We start from the raw sequence: 21,120 nt of genomic DNA on the forward strand, positions 1-21,120 counted from the left end.
TAATGATAAAATTGACATGCTTCGGCCCACAATATTGGAGAGCGAAAATAAAAAGATAAAAATAAATCACTCACTACAGCTCACTATGGTGGATGGAAAGATATGTAATGCTTTAAACCAAACATCTTCAGCAAAATGTTATATATGCGGGGCAAAGCCTACGGAAATGAATGATTTGGATAAATGCATCGAAAAATCAGTACGGGATGAACGCTATAGATTTGGACTCTCCCCATTACATTCATATGTATATGCGTTTTTTCGAATATTTTCTTCATATTTCGTATCGGCTAGACCAAAAAGCCTGGCAAATTCGCACTCATGAGGGAAAGCAGATGCTTCTAAAAAGGAAACAACAAATTCAGTCTGACTTTCGAAATTTAATGGGCTTAATAGTCGACAAGCCAAAAGCTGGTGGAAGTGGAACTTCTAATAATGGCAACACAGCAAGAAAGATTTTCACCAATCCAAATGAATCTGCCAAAATTACGGGTCTCGATGAGGCTTTAATTCTAAGATGTTCAACAATTCTTCAGGCCATGTCTTAAGGACACAAAATAAATGCAGAGAAGTTCAGGGACTATGCCTTTGAAACCGCTAAGCTGCTTGTCGATGAATATCCTTGGTATTATCTTCCTCCGACTGTCCATAAGGTATTAATACACGGCTCTGAAGTAATAAAGCATTGCTTGGTACCAATCGGAGAGCTTTCTGATGAAGACATACGTATGTCAGGTTTGTGTGCTATTTTTATTTTATCTTTGTCATAACATTTCGAATGCGATGGTACTTCTAGTTATAAAATAGTAATAAAATAAAATTCTGCATCCAGGAAAACAGATATTTTACCTATAAGGACCAAACATTCATTCAATTAAAAAGGATGCCGATGGGATCCAGAAGGAAGCTTCTCCGACCCTATAAAGTATATATATTCTTGATCAGGATGAACAGCCGAGTCGATCTAGCCATGTCCGTCTGTCCGTCCGTCCGTCCGTCTGTCCGTCCGTCCGTCCGTCCGTCCGTCCGTCCGTCCGTCCGTCTGTCCGTATGAACACGCAGATCTCGGAGACTATAAGAGCTAGAGCCACCAAATTTGGTATGTATACTCGTGTATTATGTACATATATAGAGTTAATTGGAATTTCGGCCACGCCCCCTTACGCCCCCAGGAATCACATAAAACTATTTTTCTTAAAAAGTATAACAGCTAGAGACATCAAATTTAATTTGTATACCCGTTTAGTTAGCGCGCAGAAATTAATTGTTCAAACTTTTTGCCACGCCCCCTTACGCCCCCAGGAATCACATAAAACTGTTTTTCATAAAAAGTATAATAGCTAGAGACATCAAAATTGGTTTATATACTCGTTTAGTTAGCGCGCAGAAACTAATTGTTTAAACTTTTTGCCACGCCCCCTTCCGCCCCCGGAATTTACATAAAACTGATTTCCTTAAAAACTATGACAGCTACCGACATCAAATTTGGTATGAAGACTAGTTTAATAGACGCGCAAAAACTGGCTATTTAAAAATTTTGCCACGCCCACTTACGCCCCCGTAAATTAAACAAAACTGATTTTATCAAAAACAAACAAAGCTAAAGTCACCAAATTTAGTATGTATACTGGCTTAGTATGCGCGCAGAGTATATATATTTTCATATTTTGCCACGCCCACTTCCGCCTCCATAATTAAGAAAAAACCGATTTCCTCCTGTAGTTTTTTGACTATCGCAATCAAATTCAACAGACTAATTAATCTTATCTATTTCTACAAAACTACCAAATTTTATTGAAATCGGACTAGAAACATGCAAAATATGCGTATGAACGTATTTTACTAAGCGGTCCACAAGGCCAGAATTGGCCGTTGGCTAGTGGCGGCGCTAGAGTGCTCGTGTGTTTGTAGAGTGAGCGAGATAGCACATAGCATGAAGCATGTAAAAACAATACACATACATTTGTTTTTCGAAATTAAAAAAAAATTTGTTTCACCTGGTGTATGGTATACCCAAGTCGACGAGTCGACTTACTTGCTTCATTTTACTAACTCCTTCCTTACCTATAGCCATCAAAGTGGAAAAACGTCGCTTAACGCTTAGCCATCAATGTGGAAGAACGTTTTATCTAAAAAGGCTTATGTTTGCGAAAGAATGGCCTACAATCATAGGAAATAACGAAGATATTGATCAAAGTCACTGTTTTCCACCGATCGTTCCTATGGGAGCTATATGATATAGTCACCCGATCTTTATCAAATTCGGCACAGTCATTAACAGATATATTAAACTAACAAATGTTTAATTTGAAAGCAATCGCGTTAAAAGTAACGAAGTTATTTACAAAAGTCACTGTTTTCGACCGATCGTTCCTATGGGAGCTATATGATATAGTCGCCCGGTCTTGATCAAATTTGGCAAAGTCATTTACAGATATATTAAACTAACAAATGTTTAATTTGAAAGCAATCGCGGTAAAAGTAACGAAGTTATTTACAAAAGTCACTGTTTTCGACTGATTGTTCCTATGGGAGCTATATGATATAGTCATCCGCTCTTGATCAAATTTGGCACAGTTATTAACAGATATATTAAACTAACAAATGTTTAATTTGAAAGCAATCGCAATAAAAGTAACGAAGTTAATTACAAAAGTCACTGTTTTCGACCGATCGTTCCTTTGGGAGCTATATGATATAGTCATCCGCTCTTGATAAAATTTGGCCCAGTCATTTATAAGCGTAATAAACTCTCTAATATTAAGTTTCACGATAATAGCATAAAAAATAACGAAGTTATTGAGAAAAGTCACTGTTCGTGACTTTGGGGTTTGTATGGGAGCTATATGATATAGTGGTCCGATCCGGCTGAATCCGAGATATACAACCCCTGCAGTATATACAAGCCTACGTGCAAATTGCAAATTTCAGCTCTGTAGCTCTTACGGTCTAGGAGGAGTTTGCGTTGATCCAGACGGACGGACGGACATGGCTATTTGAACTCGTCTCGTCGTGCTGATCAAGAATATATATACTTTGTATGGTCGGAGATGCTTCGTTCTATGCGTTGCACACTTCTGACCAAAATTAATACCCCTTTTTGCAAGGGTATAAAAATTCTAAAATTTTAGATGAGATCGTTTGCATTTTGTTTCATTTTAATCAGTTTAGGACTACTAGCTGTATCCTTGGAGCCAGTTTGGGAAAAACGCGTTCAAAGTTTAAATAAATAAATTTTTTAAAACTAAAAATACAGCATTAATTAAGAAATACTTTTGTTCTTTTTTATTCCTCATTGCGATTTTTAATGGTAATTTTAGTTTCCTTCATTAAAAAAACAATCAAATATATTTGTTTTAAACTTTGCTTTACAACTGAAAATATATATTGTTATAAACTGTTAAATAGGATGATTAAAGACATAGGTGGAAAAGTCTTTCAAGTCGGTCTGGCTCACTCTTACAAACACCAGAGTACTCTAACGCTGCTACTGGTCTGCGGCCATCTCTGCCCTTAGGAACCAGAAGAATAAAGTCGTAGCTCTTACAGTCTCCGCGATCTAGTTGTTCATACGGACATGGCTAGTTTCGGCTGTTGATGCTGATCGCAAATATATATATTTTATAGGGTCGGGAAAACTTCCCTATCCTGTTACATTTTGGCGACTTTATTGTACGATTTGACCATATGGGCGCAAAAAACGCAACAGCGTGTCCATACACACTGTTGAAGAGAGGAAACGAGTGAATAAATAATTTGGTTTATTAAACTTGCTCATAAAATAAACATAGAGTAGTGGCAATATGCAATATTGCTTATATACTAAATAAAACTTATGTACTAAATCAACCAAAAAGTTTGTGCGTCACTTCAGAATAGTTTTATAGAGGTTGAACTGTACATATAGGGAGTGACAAGTTGTACAGTAGGTAATGAGTGCACTAAAATGGGTGTGCACTTCACTCCTACCTCCTATGTTTAACAATACCAACTCGATTCTTCGATCCAGATGTCTTCGCAGGGTGACACTGATCAACCTATTTCCGATATGTTTGCCGATTTTTTCAAAACAAATTATTTTTCTTTCTTGTCATTTGAAATCGTCTTTTTGCACTTTAAACCGCGATTGATGAAAGTTCACTATTCACCGTGCCCTGATGTAATACAAGGCTGTGTAATGAGGTTTCTTTTTCATCTGTTTGGAAGGAAATATATTTATATTTAGCCTAGTCATAATATGTACAAAGCCTTTAAGTATGCGTATTTGCAATTATCTGCCATTTTTTAAAGCTTTTAAGAAAATAAAAACGTCTCAATTGGAGCTTTCATATTTCGCCATCCCAACATGGGTTTATGAAGTGTAGATCTACAACTAAAATTTACTTTCACTTGATCAAAAAATTTCTAATCTACCTCCAAAGAACGGTCGTGTCGCGCTTGATTAAAGTTATTTTGTAATCTCCGCTTTACGCGTGTATTCGCTTTTGTGATAAACAACATAGCAGACACCGGTACTTTCGGACGCTGCTTAGTGCAATATCGGTAACTTGTACAAAAACAAAAGCACTGATAGTAGTACTGTTAATATAAAGAAAAATTTAAATACACAACACAAAGATAATTATTGATAAAAAATCAATAATTACAAATAAAACAAAGAGACAGCTAGAGTCCACAGCATAAGAGAGAGTGCAAGAACAGTTATAAGCCGAGCTTTGAGAGGCGGCCTTACAAAATTGATTACGCGGGAGAGAAGCTGAGCACAAGCACAAAGCATAGAGAACAACAAAGCCACTAGCACTGATGGTATGATGGAGGCGATGAGGGGAGCTACTGCAGAAGCAATGCCGAAAGAAAAAAATAAAAATATATGTAAACGCACCAAACACTAATCACGAAAAAGAAAAAAATTGTTTAAACTGATTAATTTGGCGAATTATGGAAATTAAACACAAGGGAGTCAAGCGAACAACACCAGCGAAAGCGTAAACAAACTAAGCACAATTAAAAATTGAGAAAAAACAATAAATGTTAATAAAACTAAGGAGCTATGCAAAAACACGACCGTCACGACAGAGAGCAGATACAGTTTATGAAGGGTTTATACGGCAAACTGTATAAAACAATCTACAGAATAAGGATAATGTAATTGTCTGGAGGTTACACGTACAGTGCAAAGTACGACACCAGGACTTAACCTGTTTCGCGCGAGCCCAAGCAGAGAACTATTTTGTTGCAAGTATAAACAATCAAATATGTACGCAATAAAATATATGTGTGCTCTTCAATATGTTTATGTGTTTACATTAATATATTCACATAAACATACTCACATAAATATCCATCTAAACATGTTCATATATGTATGTACATTTAAATATGCACATACACATATACATGAGCTAGGGCCAAGCCAGCGTGTGAACGCTGACCATGCACTTTGATGCAACGCCCTAAATAATATGTTTGTATGTACTGACACTCTCCCTCTCTTTTGTAGCTGTCGCCTAAGTCGCAGCATAAGAATATATATGTAACAATAGGTTAAGCCAAAGAATATTTTTGAAATAAAAATCAATCTGAACAAAACCACTAAACAGAACTGATGTGTTCACTTATTCAATAATAATAACATAATGAGAAACGGTAACGATGGATAACTACTTTCAAAGAGTTACCAGACGGAACCCGGGCCTAAGAGAAAATATAATTGAGGTGTTTAGGAGCGAACACAGCCACTCCCCTCAAGGCTCGCTAACTCTAGTGCAAATAAGAACCATATACTCAGAACAAACTGAAGAAAGATTCCCAGTAAAAGGGGACACAAGAATGCAAATGTGTTTCTTGCTGACTGTACCCAATATATGCTGCTACACAAATGCAGTAGGTACTTTCCATTTCTACTTGATGGAATAAAACAAAAAATTAAATAAAAACAAAATAATCAAAAAAAAAAAAGAACACACATACACACAAAAATATAAATTAACAATTTAAAAAAAAAAGGACAGTGGTGATGACTAACACCGAACCGTCACATCCAGAGGACTTGGATTTCCTGACGGCTGTATCTATCGTACAAAGGGACGCACCCCTCCTCGAAGAGGTCTTAGAGGTGTGTCCAAACGAGGGACCACGCGCACTCACTCAGATAGCTGAGTACCGAGTAATATAAGCATGTGCAAGTTTGCACTTGTTGCACAGTACAACTACTAACCAACATTTAATAGGCTATTACTAAAAAACATGCGTAGGCATAGATTTAATTAAAACATTGTTCAAGTTGTAAGCCTACGCATGTCTACTCTTCTATCTTTCCACGTCTCTGGCTCACTGTGCGAAACACAGTTGAGATAATTTTTCTCTTTCAAAATTTTTGAATTACATTAAAACAAAAAAAAATAAAAATTATGTAACAATCGAATCCATAATTTTTTTTCTATCAAACCAATCAAGTTTATTTTAACTGCCGCCGTGTTGAGTGTAAAAAAAAAGACCGCGTTTGCAAAAATTTGTGTAGGGCTCTCAGTCGCCTCAGAGACGCCTATTTACAATCATATTGCTATTAGATTGCTCTAATGGCAATAAATACTAAGTTGCAACAACAAAGTGCGTAATTTTTACAAAAGCCATGTCCACCAATTCGGGCCCAAGCTCTCTCGATCCCCAACAGCAACAGCTACAAGAACTAATTGTACAACAACAACGTGAGCGTCGACTCTCGGTCCAACGCAACAGCGCGTACTTTTCGGTTGTGTCGCCGACCCCACTGAATGCTAACGTAAGCAATAACAACGAAAGTGCCAGCCAGTCAGCAATCAAAAGCAACTTACCGTGGAGAGAGCAGTGTGCTTCTCCATCAATAACGATAACTGGGTCACCGATTGCACCGACCAGCACCGTCAGCTCGTTGACAGCAACTACTGCAACGTCTACCGAAGTATTGACCTGCCTCAAGCCGTCAACGACAAGTCGCCCTGAGTCAGCCACAATAGTAAACCCAACAACTTCTGTCAAAACTGGAATGGATAGATATATTAAAATAACTAAGCGGAAGCTAAGCCCGCAAAGAAAAAAAAAGGGGCAATACGCCGAAAATAACCAAACCAAATGAGCGAGTAGCACCCCTTAGCGGGAATCGTTTTAAAATTCTTGCCGATCAGCAAGATGATCAATCCGGCGCTGTAGATAAAGTTAAATCGGCTAGAACACCCCCTTTATACATCCGTGGAGCCAACTGCAGCGCCCTGATTTCGAAGCTAGTAGAAACAGTAGGGGCAAATAATTTTGTTGTAACCCCTCTCAACAGGGGTAACATTAAAGGAATTAAATGTCAAACCCAAACTGAGGACAATTTCCGCATCATCGAAAAGTACCTCCGTAATGCTAACATCAACTTCTATACCTACCAACTAAAAAGCAGTAAAGGGCTCCAGGTTGTGTTGAAGGGGATTGAGCCATCGGTCCCTACTCAAGAAATAGCAGACGCGTTGGTCGAAAAAGGGTTTGCGGTCAAATCCGTTGTCAACATCATCAACAGGAACAAAGTCGCACAGCCGCTCTTTAAAATCGAGCTCCAACCAGATGCAAAGCGGTCGAAGCCAAATGAAGTGCACCCAATCTACAACCTACAGCTCCTATGGCACAGTAGAATCACCGTAGAGGAGCCCCATAAGAGACAACAACCACCGCAGTGTAAAAACTGCCAGGAATACAACCACACCTCTAACAACTGCAATCTCAGGTCAGTGTGTGTTGGCTGTGGCGAACATCATAAAGATGGCATTTGCACCAAGGACAGAAACAACGTCGCACTAAGACTATGCAGTAACTGTGGAGGGAACCACACGGCCAACTACAGAAGCTGTCCTGTCTTTAAGGATCTTAAATCTCACCTAAACGGGCGCAAACCCCCAGCTGGACCAAAAGTCACCGTCAACGCCTCTAAAACTACACCGGAGGTATTCTTCGCCAAGGCTGTTAGATCATTTAACATGCCTGCTACTTACAGTCCTAGTGTATCCTTCGCTAGTGTGCTCCGAACTGCACAGACGGAGCCCGCAAAAGAGACCCCTAGCGCACCAGAGCTTGGCCAGCAAACTCCAAGTGGTTTAGAGGCCCTATTGATCTCACTTAATCAAAACATGACCACTTTTATGACGTTCATGCAAACTGTATGCACGAACTGATGCGGAATCAAAACCTGCTTATCCAAAAGCTTATCGAGAATAAATAATGGCTTCCCAACGTCTATGTCTTTGGAATGCTAACGGCATCTCCAAGCACAAAAATGAACTGCAACTATTCCTAGACTCAAGTGAAATCGACGTTTTGCTGATTTCGGAAACACATTTAACATCAAAAAATAATTTTCAAATACCAAAATATACCTTCTATGCAACAAACCATCCAGACGGAAAAGCTCATGGCGGGACTGGTGTCCTAATCAAAAACCGTATAAAACACTCGTTCCTCAACAGATTTGAAACACAGCACCTACAAGCAACTGCTATAACCGTCCAAACCAGCTGCGGCAACACTACATTGGTTGCCCTGTACTGCCCACCACGCTTCTCAATCTCTGAAAAGGAATTTACCGATTTCTTTAACACACTCGGAGATCGCTTCATTGCAGCAGGGGACTATAACGCCAAACATACGCACTGGGGATCTCGCCTGGTAAATCCTAAAGGCAAGCAGTTGTACAACACAATAGTCAACCCACTCAATAAGATGGATTGCGTCTCACCAGGTAGGCCTACTTATTGGCCCACAGATCCACAGAAAGTGCCTGACTTGATTGATTCCACGTTATCGGATCACTGCGGATACACTGCTAGATTTAGCTTCCGATCACTCTCCAGTGCTATTCACTCTATTAACAAGACCTCAAGTACTCGATCGCCCATATACAACCCAAGTTTTTTTTCAAAGTTCGAATTTCAATTGGTTGTATTTATCTCCAATTGTTAATTCAACATACGAGTTTATACTTTTTGGAAAGGTTATTTTATTATCTTTCATTTGGTATCAAAATACTAATTTGTTTCATATCAGAAAAACTTAAAAAGTTTATTTAAATGAAACCATGTCAAAAACACCAAAAAATTGTGTGACCATTATTAATTGGTACGGCAACTTTATTTGTTATTAAAACTGAGTAACATCTCCTTTATTTAAAATGACTGCCCTAATTCGATCTCCCATAGTATTAACTAGGTTTTTACAATCTTATGGAGTTATTGAATCCCAAACTTCTTGAATTTTTGACTTTAATCCTGCCAGGGTTCGCTGAGGGTCATTTCGCAACTTTTTTTTCGTCAAACCCCAAATATTTTCTATTGGGCTCAGGTCTGGGCTTGATGATGGCCAGTCTAACACATTAATGCCATTCACCTGAAGCCAATTTTTGGTGGATTTTGCGGTATGCGGAGCCGCACCATCTTGTTGGAAGGTATATTCCCCACAGTCAGAAAGCTTTGGTATTGATGGAATGAGGAACTTTTGCAAAATATCTTTGTATTTTTCTGCATTCACAGTGCCATCTATAAAGTGGAGCTCTCCTACACCATTTCCAGACATACATCCCCACACCATTGTGCTCGTGGAAAACTTTACCGTGCGTTGTAAGCAATCTTTGTGATACGCTTCCTTGCTATAGCGTATGACTCTGTTACGGTAATGACCGGAACATACTTCAAATCTCGATTCATCGCTGAAAATAATGCAGTTCCACTGTCTCTGCACCCAGTTCCTTCTGTGTTTAGCCCATAGCAACCGCTTTTTCTTTTGCAACGATGTTAGCAAAGGTTTCTTTTTAGCCTAAAAGTTTCAATATACGAATATTACATGTGCTATTCAACATGGAACTGATTTAAATCATACCTTGTAGAAGCCATATCCCCTTCTTTTCATTTGTATACGAGTCCATTCGCGTTTTACGGATTTTCCGATCATTTCAGACCACTTTGAGGACATATCTCTAGCAGTACCTTGCCTATTTTGCCTTATGAGAGTCTCCAAAGCTCTTATGTCGCGTGGAGTAATCTTTGAGACACGACCTCTGTTGGCTGTATTATTGTTAATGTTGCCATCCTTTTTGTATTTTTGCACAATATTCTGCACCGTTGATTTAGCAAGATTAAGATTCTTAGATATTTCGCCATAGCTGTTTCCCAGTTTAACTTTTTCATTGATCAAACTCCGAATTTGCTCACACACCGGCTTGACCCAAACCATTTTTGACAAAATTAGATTAAAAATATCAAAGAAGTTAAATTCGGCTATGCCGAAGTTTATATACCCTTGCAGTCCTTGACAATAATAATTTCACATGTTCAAAATTTGTTTTCTGCAACTCAATTCATTAATATACAAAACAATTTTACTCTTCATACTATGTACAATTTGTTCTTCTTCTTCCCTCATTCCCTAAGCAAAGCAACGCACGCATACACATACAGTTTATGTAGCGTTGCGTCTGTGTGTGTATGCATGTGCTCTGTTGATTTGATGATGACGTAGTAGGCAGCAAGCAGAGCTGCCGGCAGCGATTGGGATCTGAGATTTTATATCAAATTCTATTATATTGGTAAATTTCATGGGGATACTCCAATTTTTGCAAAAATTTTTGTTCCAGAGTTATATGATATAGTAGTCCGATCCCAAAGATTTTCATACTTTATCACACCCGGGTAAAAAAAAGCTCCCAAAAAAATTTCATCCCGATAGCTCTTAAGATGGCTGAGTAAAACGCGTACGCACCGACGGACAGACGGACAGACGGACATGGCTATATCGACTTAGCTTCTCATGCTGATCAAGAATATATATACTTTATGGGGTCGGAAACGTCTCCTTCTGTGCGTTACAAACATCTGACCAATTTTATAATACCCTCTGCAAGGGTATAATGACAAGTAAAAGTCACATGTTTTCGTTTTCTTTTATCGTTACCTTCTATGCACCGTTATTTTTGCAGTTTCTTTTCATATTTTCGCTTCTTCTCAAGTTTTTTTTAAAATAAAGTTGCCGTACCAATTAATAATGGTCACACTATTTTTTGGTGTTTTTGACATGGTTTCATTTAAATAAACTTTTTAAGTTTTTCTAATATGAAACAAATTAGTATTTTGATACCAAATGAAAGATAATAAAATAACCTTTCCAAAAAGTATAAACTCGTATATTGAATTAGCAATTGCAAATAAATAGAACCAATTGAAATTCGAACTTTGAAAAAAAAACTTGCCGTACCAATTAATAGTGGTTTGGGTTGTAGGCTTACAAACAACAAAACAAATTGGCTTAAATTTAAAATCTACATGAGTGCCCACATTGACTGTTCGCCGAAACTGGATGCTGCAGCGGACATTGATATGTGCGTCTCTGCACTTGATTCTATGATGGGAGCTGCAGCAAGAGTATCTACTCCACCTGCCTCTTCTTACACTAATCCTGTTGACAGACCTACGAATCGGCGGATAGAACAATTAGTAACGGAAAAACGACGTCTAAGAAGAGAATGGCAGCTTACTCGCTCACCAGCAGCAAAACTTCGCCTAAGGCATGCTAATCGCAACCTCTCCAAGGCGTTAAGACAAGAGGAAAGCTGGGCTCAAAGAAAATACATAGAAAAGCTCAGCCCAACCAGCACTAAACATCCTCTGTGGAAAGCCCACCCAACTTTAAGCGCTCCTACAGAGACAATTTCACCGATAAGGAGTCCAACCGGTGGATGGGCCCGCAGTGACGAAGAGAGGGCATCCGTATTTGCCACACATCTTAAAATGGTTTTCCAGCCAAATCCAACATCAAACTCATCTGTACTTCCCCCTTCGAGCACACTAACGGATAGTGAGTACTCGGAACTCCAATCGGACGAGATCACTGCAGTTATTAAAAACCACATAAAGCCCCTGGCCATGACCTAATCACACCGAAAATGATCCTGGAACTCCCTATCATTGCCAACTGTTCAACGCTATAATAAGAATTGGCTACTTCCCAAGAACATGGAAAAGGTCCACTATCATCATGATTCCTAAAGTGGGAAAGGACAAAACCCAGCCATCTTCCTATAGGCCAATTAGTTTGCTGCCATGTCTTTCGAAGCTTTTTGAAAAGGTCCTGCAGATCCGACTAAACTCACTTCTGGCATCGGAGAATACAATCCCTTCACACCAGTTCCGCGAAAAACATGGTACAATTGAACAAGTCAATCGCATAACATCCGAAATACGAACAGCATTCGAACTAAAAGAATACTGTGCGGCTGTCTTTCTCGACGTTGCCCAGGCTTTCGATAGAGTTTGGCTGGAGGGTCTGATGTTCAAAATCCGGCAAAAACTGCCACAGTACACCCACAAACTCATGGAATCTTACATTTACAATAGGAAATTCGCTGTAAGATGTAATGGCTCCGTCTCGGCTGATTTTGAAATCAAAGCTGGTGTACCGCAAGGCAGTGTACTCGGCCCATTGCTCTACCTACTGTACACTGCAGACTTACCAACGAGTTTAGGACTTACAACGTCCACTTTTGTCGATGACACGGCAATCCTCAGCAGATCCAAATGCCCAATACAAGCGTCTGCAAAATTAGAGGAACACCTCAAGGTGGTAGAGGAATGGCTAGCAACCTGGCGTATCCGGGTCAACGAGCAGAAATGCAAACATGTTACATTTACGCTTAACAGAAGAAACTGTCCAGCTCTAATGCTAAACAACGTACCAGTTCCTCAAGCCGTAGATTTCACTTACCGTGGCATCCACCTAGACAGAAGACTAACTTGGCGCAAGCACATCAAAGCAAAAAAGTCACAGCTTAAACTAAAAGCGAGTAGCCTACATTGGGTCATCAATGCTCGGTCCCCTCTTCGTCTGGAGTATAAAGTCCTCCTATACAACTCCGTACTGAAACCCATCTGGACTTGCGGAGCCGTACTATGGGGAAATGCAAGTACTAGCAATGTCGATATTATACAAAGAGCGCAGTCGAAGATTTTAAGATCAATCACGGGGGCCCCGTGGTATATACGGAACGACAACATTTAAAATGATCTAAATATACCTAGCGTAAAATCTGAAATAGGTAGTCAACAACTAAAGTATTCTGCGAAACTGGATGCACACCCAAATGTTCTTGCCAATTCCCTTACGCGAACTAATAATAGAACTCGTCTTAAAAGAAATGACAGACCAACACAATAACAAGTGATTCGGGCCGCCTGCAATATCCCCAGGATTTATCTTAAGTACTAGATTAAGAAAAATATCTCAAACTTGTTGTTAGGCTCTAATTTAAGAGTAGATTCAACAAATATATATTAAACGTTAAAAAAAAAAAAATCAAACCAATAGAACAGGTTTAAACAACCAAGGAAACAAAATTCCTTTTTGCTAGAAGGATGGGTTCTCAAGAATCCAAAATAGACCACCCAACGGCTAATGTAGTTAACAGCGTTAAAATAGATCACAGGGAAAATTTAGAAGAAATAGGGATATTGTTGTTAGCTATCTTAATATAAGTAGCCGTAAATCTGGCATTGAAATAATATGCAATGCATAATAAAATAATCAAGAAAAAATATCAGAGTAGAGCAGACGTCCTAAATACAGTATAAAAACGGGTCGAGTAGAACTTAAATATTTGAACAAATACGTTCCATTCTTAGACTTCCTCTTTAACAGAGGTGAAACCAATCCAAAATATAAAGAAATTAAATACTGGATTGTAAATAATAGAAGAAAACATAAGAAGAAGAAACATAAGAAAAAACATAATTTTACCCACCTGGGTACATAAACTATTTGAACAACCCATAGAGACAATTGATCTCTCTGAGAACTAAAAAAAAAAAAAGTGTAAATTTTTTAAATAAAATATGATTAATTGGTGTTGCCGAAATTCGGGCATGCGAATAAACTTTGTACCACTGTATCACAAAACGGAACTCTGTCCGAACAAACAGAATGACGCTCTTTAAAAAAGAGGCCAAGACTAGACTAAGTGGAATGAGATTATTAGTTATAAGAAATTTGTAAAATAACCTGAAATTACTTGCAGAATTAAAAAGCTTACGCTGACCTAACTTGAGGATTAAATGGATTAAATTTATTTCAAAGGCACTGGCGGAGCTAGATTAACTAGACGAACGAGCAACAATTCTTTTTAATTTCTATGTGAAATTAAATTTACTCTTTCGTAAAGAATTTTGAGCAAATTCTTTAATTCCTACGGTGTAGTAGAGCTACGGAGACCTAAAGAGGAGGAACTAATGCAAATCCCAAGGAAAGAACAAATTAAATTTTACCACGCGTAAAATTACGTACATATAGACATGGCAACGACTGGAAACTGTGGTCTGTGCCAGGAGCCGGCCAACCAGGAAATGCTCACATGCTCCAGGTGTGCATCTCAATTCCACTGCGCCTGCTGCGGATCGAAAAACAGTGCCACCTCGAGTTCCTGGATGTGCGAGACATGTCGCCACGTGTCTGATAAAGGTGAACATAACCTCGAAACTGAATCACATTTCAAGGTTAACCACCCAGGCAACAAAGATCAGCACGTGGATGATGAAGCAATGCCGGAAGACCAGCAAATACTTTTGCAACAATTAGAGAACGAAATGTGCCTCGAAAGCGAATATCTGCGCCGTAAGTACGCCCTACTCAACCCGAGAGTACAATCAAACGGAGAAACGAATGATCATCCAATGATCATCCATCCAACATGCTGCTGGAATACATCGATACATAATGATGACGAATGATAGTGCCACCAATACTCCACAGGCGACGAGTACCAGAGCGCAGAGCATGCCGTGCAAAACCAACGGCATAACACCACAACAAGTAGCTGCTCGACAATCAATGCCGAGGGAATTACCAGTTTTCAAAGGAGATCCAAGAGAATGGCCACTTTTTATAAGCACCTATGAAACTAGCACCCGGATCGGTGGATACAGCAAAGAGGAGAACGATCTGCGTCTGCAGAGATGTCTGAAAGATAGGGCACTTGAAGCCGTGCGAGACAGCTTACTGTTCCCAGAAATGCTGCCGAGCGTTATAAGTACTTTGAGAATGTACTTTGGACGCCCGGAACACATAATAAAACTGTTGACGGAGAATGTGCGAAATTTGCCTCCTCCAAAGGGCAAGCTAGAACCGCTGATCGAGTTTGCATTTGCGGTGAAAAATATGTGCGCTACCATTAGGGTAAGCAAGCTATATGCGCACCTGAACAACCCTACGTTATTACAAGAGCTTATCGAGAAGACGGGACCTGATATGATGCTTAACTGGGCCCTACATTCAAAATCCATACCCTACCCGAACATACAGCATCTAGCGGATTGGTTGTTTGAATTGGCGGAAGCGACGAGTCGCGTATCTACGCCCAACATATTACTAGAAAGCGACAAGAAGAGAATCAACGGAGTAGTGATGCATACACATACCGCAGCGCCTACAGATAACCCAGATATTGCGGATGTCAATCGAAGCCAGGTGGAACGCGATAAATAACCATCACCTATGTGCTCAGTGCCTCAAAAACCACAAGGGATCCTGCTGGAGTCGCGTAGGTTGCGACATAAATGGCTGCACAGCAAAACGTCACCGCCTCCTTCACAAGGATGTGACGGAAAGCGTGCTGCACAATCATCGTGGGTCACTAACCAACCAGCCAGAATGCTATGTTCGAATCGTTCCAGTCACATTGCACTCCAATTCGAAATCCGTCGATATCTACGCATTTATGGATGATGCATCGACTCTAACACTTGTAGAAGAAAAATTGGCTGATGTGCTCGAAGTGAAAGGTTTCGCCAATCCACTATGCATTAGATGGACCGGCGATGTTAGTCGGCAGGAGCCTTAATCCAAGCAGCTGAACTTGAGAATCTCAAAACAAGGACTGGGCAAAAAATTATTTAAAGTAAATGAAGTCTGTACGGTTAAGTCCATTGGTCTTTCAGCCGAGACGATGATAGCAGATAGGATAAAACAGAGATATCCGCATTTAAAAAACCTGCCTATCCCGAGCTTCATTAACGCAATACCTCAAATGATAAACGGCAGTAATAATCCGAATCTCATAGCTTCGCCAAAGGTGCGCGAAGGAAAATGGCAGTAACCAATAGCTGCAAAAACGAGACTAGGATGGACTATATATTTCGGATCGGGACGATCTGGGGGAGGAGTCAAACTGCATCGGTGTCAATGCGATCTGGATTTGCATGAGATGGTTAAAAAACATTTGCTTACGGAGGAAAAATCACCGCCGATATTTACCCTGTCCCCCTGATGAAGAGCGATCTCTACAGATTCTGGAGGACACTGTTAGTTACAGCTCGCGGACGTACACCACGGGATTGCTTTGGAAAGATGGCCCCCGTGTATTTCCAAATAGCCTGCCGGTAGCAAAACGACGACTCTTATGCATGCAAACGAAAATGGCAGCAGACCCTCCTTTTGCAAATGAGCTACATAATCAAATACAAAACTTGATAGCCAAAGGCTATGCCAGAAAGTTGCCAGAGGAAGAAATCGTGGAGAAACCCGAAAACGCATGGTACTTGCCCATTTTTACTGTACGAAATCCACATAAACCTGACAGGGTCAGATTGGTGTGGGACGCGGCAGCTCAATCATCAGGAGTAGCCCTAAATGACTTTCTTCTAAAGGGACCCGTGCTCTTGCTCGTGCCCTTGCTGCAGATTATGTACAACTTTAGAATGAGAGCAATAGGCGTGAGCGGTGACATCGCCGAAATGTTTCATCGAATAGCAGTAAGAGAAGAAGACGCTAAAGCATAACGATTCCTATGGCAAAATCAGACAACCGGAGTCGTAGAAACTTTCCAATTAAATGTGTTGACATTTGGAGCCACGTGCTCACCCTGTATAGCGCACTATGTGCGCGACCTGAACGCTAAAAAACACGCGGACGAGTTTCCTGCGGCAGCTAAAGCTATTCAGTCAAGTCACTACGTAGACGACTACATCGATTCATGCCATTCAGAAGAAGAAACCATTACATTAGCGAAGGAAGTAACAGAAGTCCACGCACGCGGGGGCTTCCATATGCGCAAGTGGTGTTCGAACTCCAAACGGGTACTCGCTGCACTTTGCGACACAACAACCTACGACGAAAAACAGTTCTTTAACAGTGAAGAAATACACTCTTATGAGAAAATATTGGGCATGCGGTGGAACCCACATCAAGATGCCTTCACCTATGCACTAAAGTTTGTACCCCTGAAGCGCAACTTAATAGCGACAAAAGTCGCACCAACCAAAAGGGAAATTTTACAAGTTTTGATGTCAGTAAAATCACCGCCAAAAGGGAAATTTTACAAGTTTTGATGTCAGTTTTCGACCCCATGGGTTTTGTATCCTGTATAATGGATGTATCTCAAAATACTGCTCCAACAAGTTTGGCGGTCGAAGATTGATTGGGATGAGGAAATACCACCCAATCTGCAGGATATGTGGCAATCATGGCTGTCCTTCTTACCCTTGATAGAGAACGTGCGAATTCCGAGGTGCTATTTTAAAAATTGGAATGCACTAGACTGCCGAGTTCAAATTCACGTATTCGTGGATGCGGGAGAAGACGCCTACTCTGCCGTTGCGTATTTCCGTATCGAACAAAATAACCAAATACTTTTGAGTCTCGTTTCAGCCAAATCCAAGGTAGCTCCGTTGCAGCCGCTTTCGATACCCCGCTTGGAGCTACAGGCAGCAGTAACTGGAGCGCGACTGATGAAAAATATAAAAGCACAACATGAAATCAACTTTGAGGAATGTTCCTTATGGACCGACTCGAAAACGGTACTAGCGTTGCGGACATCGCCACCAAACGACAACATAGGCTTGAAACATATACACAATGGTTCGAAGGACCCAAATTCCTAAAACTACCGCCGGCAGATTGGCCGACGGAAACTACCAATGAAAGGACAGTCACTGAGGAACTGCGTCCTCGTTTCCTTCACATGCGAAGGGAATCAGTAAGAATCAATTACGAGTACTTTTCAAAATGGAATCGATTGACAAGGGCAATTGCATGTTGGCTTGCCTATAAGATGAAATTGATCAAGAAAATACGTAAATCAAATGAGAATACAAACCGATCGGTATCCCAAATTAATGAAGCCAGAATGTTTCTTTACCGGAACATACAACAAGAGTGTTACAACGAAGAGTACACAGCCATCGAAAACGGCCACCACGTTGGCCGGAGCGGTCCACTATGGAGGTTACAACTCTTTCTAAATGACCATGGGGTATTGTGTGTACGCGATAGAGTTAGTCGCTTCGCTGGCATCCCTGAAGGACGAATAGCTCTACCCACCCAACACTGGGTTACAAAGCTGATAGTCCGGCACTACCATGAAATGTATTATCACATGAATCATGAGACAACAGTAAATGAGGTAAGGCAAAAATATTTTAATCCAAAACTAAGACCTCTCCTTAAAGGGATTCGTCAAAATTGCCAACAATGTAAGCTGAGTAGTGCTCGACCCATGGCACCCTTAATGGCGCCTCTACCGAGGGCTAGACTGGGTGCATTCAAGCCAGCGTTTACGTATGTAGGAGTGGATTATTTTGGGCCGCTAACAGTTATCGATGGAAGAAAGTCATTGAAAAGATGGGGCATGCTGATAACCTGCCTCACAATGCGAGCAATAAGCATTGAGAACGTGCATAGTCTAACCACAAACTCATGCCTAATGGGCTTAAGACGCCATATATCGCGCCGAGGCACACCAAAGGAAATATATAGCGATAACGGGACTAATTTTTGAGGGACCGATGCCTTTCTCAGAGACAAACTTCAACTGGAAGATGCGAAAATGCACCGAGAATTGTCGCAGCAGGAAATATTGTGGTACTTTAACCCACCGTCAGCTCCTCACATGGGAGGAGCCTGGGAGCGCTTAGTGCGTTCCGTTAAAACCGTGTTATACCGTATAACACCAAATCAAAAATTCTCAGATGAAAGTCTTCTTACCGCCATGGCAGAGGTGGAAATGACGGTCAACTCCAGGCCCCTGAAATACGTTCGAGATGTTCGCCAACCTATTCTGGAAACGCTGGGTCAAAGAGATGCTACCAAACATAACACGAAGGTCCAAGTGGCATAAAAAAGTAAAGCCAATTGGTGTAGGCGACATCGTACTTATAGTGGACGAAAATCAGCGTCGTAATACCTGGACAAAGGGTCGAGTGGTCGAAGTGACCACCGCAGAAGATGGTCAAGTCCGTCAGCCGAAGATACAGACACGACTAGGTGTCCTCTCCAGACCAGCAGTAAAGTTACCAGTCCTCGATGTCGGGAAAAATGAAGCAAGCTCCAGTGGCTTGCTTGCTGGGAGGGGAATGTTGCCGAAATTCGGGCCTGCGAATAAACTTTGTGCCACTGTATCACAAAACGGAACTCTGTTCGAACAAACAGAATGACGCTCTATAAAAACTTCAAAACTCTCTCTCTCATTCTACTCTTGCGGTACTTTATTATACATAAGTAGACACATAAGCGCAAAAAATACGCAGTAAGTACATACATAAGAACCGCGTGTTCAGTTGGCCAGTTGGCCGTAGCCAAGAGGCCAAGGCTAGAGTAAGTGGAATGAGATTATTAGTTATAAGAAATTTGTAAAATAACCTGAAATTACTTGCAGAATTAAAAAGCTTACGCTGACCTAACTTGAGGATTAAATGGATTAAATATATTTCAAAGGCACTGGCGGAGCTAGATTAACTAGTCGAACGAGCAACAATTGGGATGACATAATAAGAGAAGCTAGAATACATGCACAAGAATTAAATAAGTCTGGTAAGTGCCTCTCGCAGAATAGGTAAACATCCCAAAGTACAATAGAAAACCAGAGGGCCGGGGCTAACTTCGACCGCGTCAAAATTTGTATACCCTTGCAACCTTTTTGGTAACTCTTTCCTTACCCATTAGCCATCAATGTGGAAGAACGTTTTATTTAAACAGGCTTTTGTATGCAATAGAATGGCCTACAATCATAGGAAAAGTCACTGATTTCGACTGATCGTTCCTATGGGAGCTATATGATATAGTCACCCGATCTTGATCAAATTTGGCACAGTCGTTTATAGGCGTAATAAACTCTCTAATATTAAGTTTCACAGTTTAAGTAGCACAGAAAATAACGAAGTTATTGAGAAAAGTCACTGCTCGTGACTTTGCCGTTTGTATGGGAGCTGTATGATATAATGATCCGATCCGGCTGAATCCGAGATATACAACCCCTGCAGTATATACAAGCCTGCGTGCATTCCAGCTCTGTAGCTCTTACGGTCTAGGAGGAGTTTGCGTTGATCCAGACGGACGGACGGACATGACTATTTGAACTCGTGTTGTCGTGCTGATCAAGAATATATATACTTTGTATGGTCGGATATGCTTCGTTCTATGCGTTGCACACTTCTGACCAAAATTAATATACCCTTTTTGCTAGGGTATATACACTGGAAAAAATTAATAGAGAGCCTAGAAAATTTCAGAGCAGTGTTAATAGAACACTATAGTAAACTAACTATAAACAAACAATTGATTTGGAAATTTCAATATCACTGGAAGACAAAAACCAGTTAACGGCTGAGGAAGAGATGGATCAAGAAGAACCATCAGCGAGTTTAGATCAAACAAAAATAACTCTTAATAAACCAGCAATTTCGCCAAGAAACGCAAAAATGACTCAAACACTCACTGATTTTTTAAAGATGACCTCAAACCTTATCCCACAGTTTAATGGCAGAAGAGAAAATCTTCAGACGCATTGAATTTGATAAATTCACTAAGAGGTGACCATGAGGAAACAGCGGCGTGCCTAATAAAAACAAAACTAAAAGCTCACACAAGAAATTTAATAACCTCTGAACAGACAATAGAAGAGATTATTAACATTATTGCGACTAATGTAAAAACGGAATCAGTAGCTTCAATAACGGCAAAAATTAAAAACCTACCCCAGAGAAACAAAACAGCAAGTCAGTATGCTCAAGAGATTGAAAAGCGTACTGAATCTCTGGAAGGTGCCTTTATACACGACGGCACATCTGTCGAACTAGCCAA

General features: G+C 40.3%; 2 protein-coding genes and 1 long non-coding RNA gene across 6 annotated transcripts in view; 2 read left to right on the forward strand and 1 right to left on the reverse strand.

Moving 5' to 3' along the window:
• The window catches only part of chk (chaski), a 170,009-nt gene that overhangs the window by 59,005 nt on the left and 89,884 nt on the right, over positions 1 to 21,120 (reverse strand). The window lies entirely within an intron of this gene.
• On the forward strand, positions 16,461 to 17,924 carry LOC137575500 (uncharacterized). The gene is made up of 3 exons (XM_068288080.1): positions 16,461 to 16,757; positions 16,845 to 17,291; positions 17,457 to 17,924. The coding sequence occupies exons 1-3, from the start codon at positions 16,461 to 16,463 to the stop codon at positions 17,922 to 17,924; spliced, it is 1,212 nt and encodes a 403-aa protein (XP_068144181.1).
• LOC137575622 (uncharacterized) overlaps positions 18,146 to 21,120 on the forward strand; it is a 33,157-nt gene continuing 30,182 nt past the window's right edge. The window contains exons 1-2 of the long non-coding RNA XR_011032208.1: positions 18,146 to 18,445; positions 18,492 to 19,851. This is a non-coding gene — a long non-coding RNA (uncharacterized lncRNA). The remainder of the gene's footprint in view (positions 18,446 to 18,491; positions 19,852 to 21,120) is intronic.

This window comes from Drosophila tropicalis, unplaced genomic scaffold (genome assembly GCF_018151085.1).
Source record: "Drosophila tropicalis isolate 14030-0801.00 unplaced genomic scaffold, ASM1815108v1 contig_573, whole genome shotgun sequence".
NCBI lineage: Eukaryota > Metazoa > Arthropoda > Insecta > Diptera > Drosophilidae > Drosophila > Drosophila tropicalis.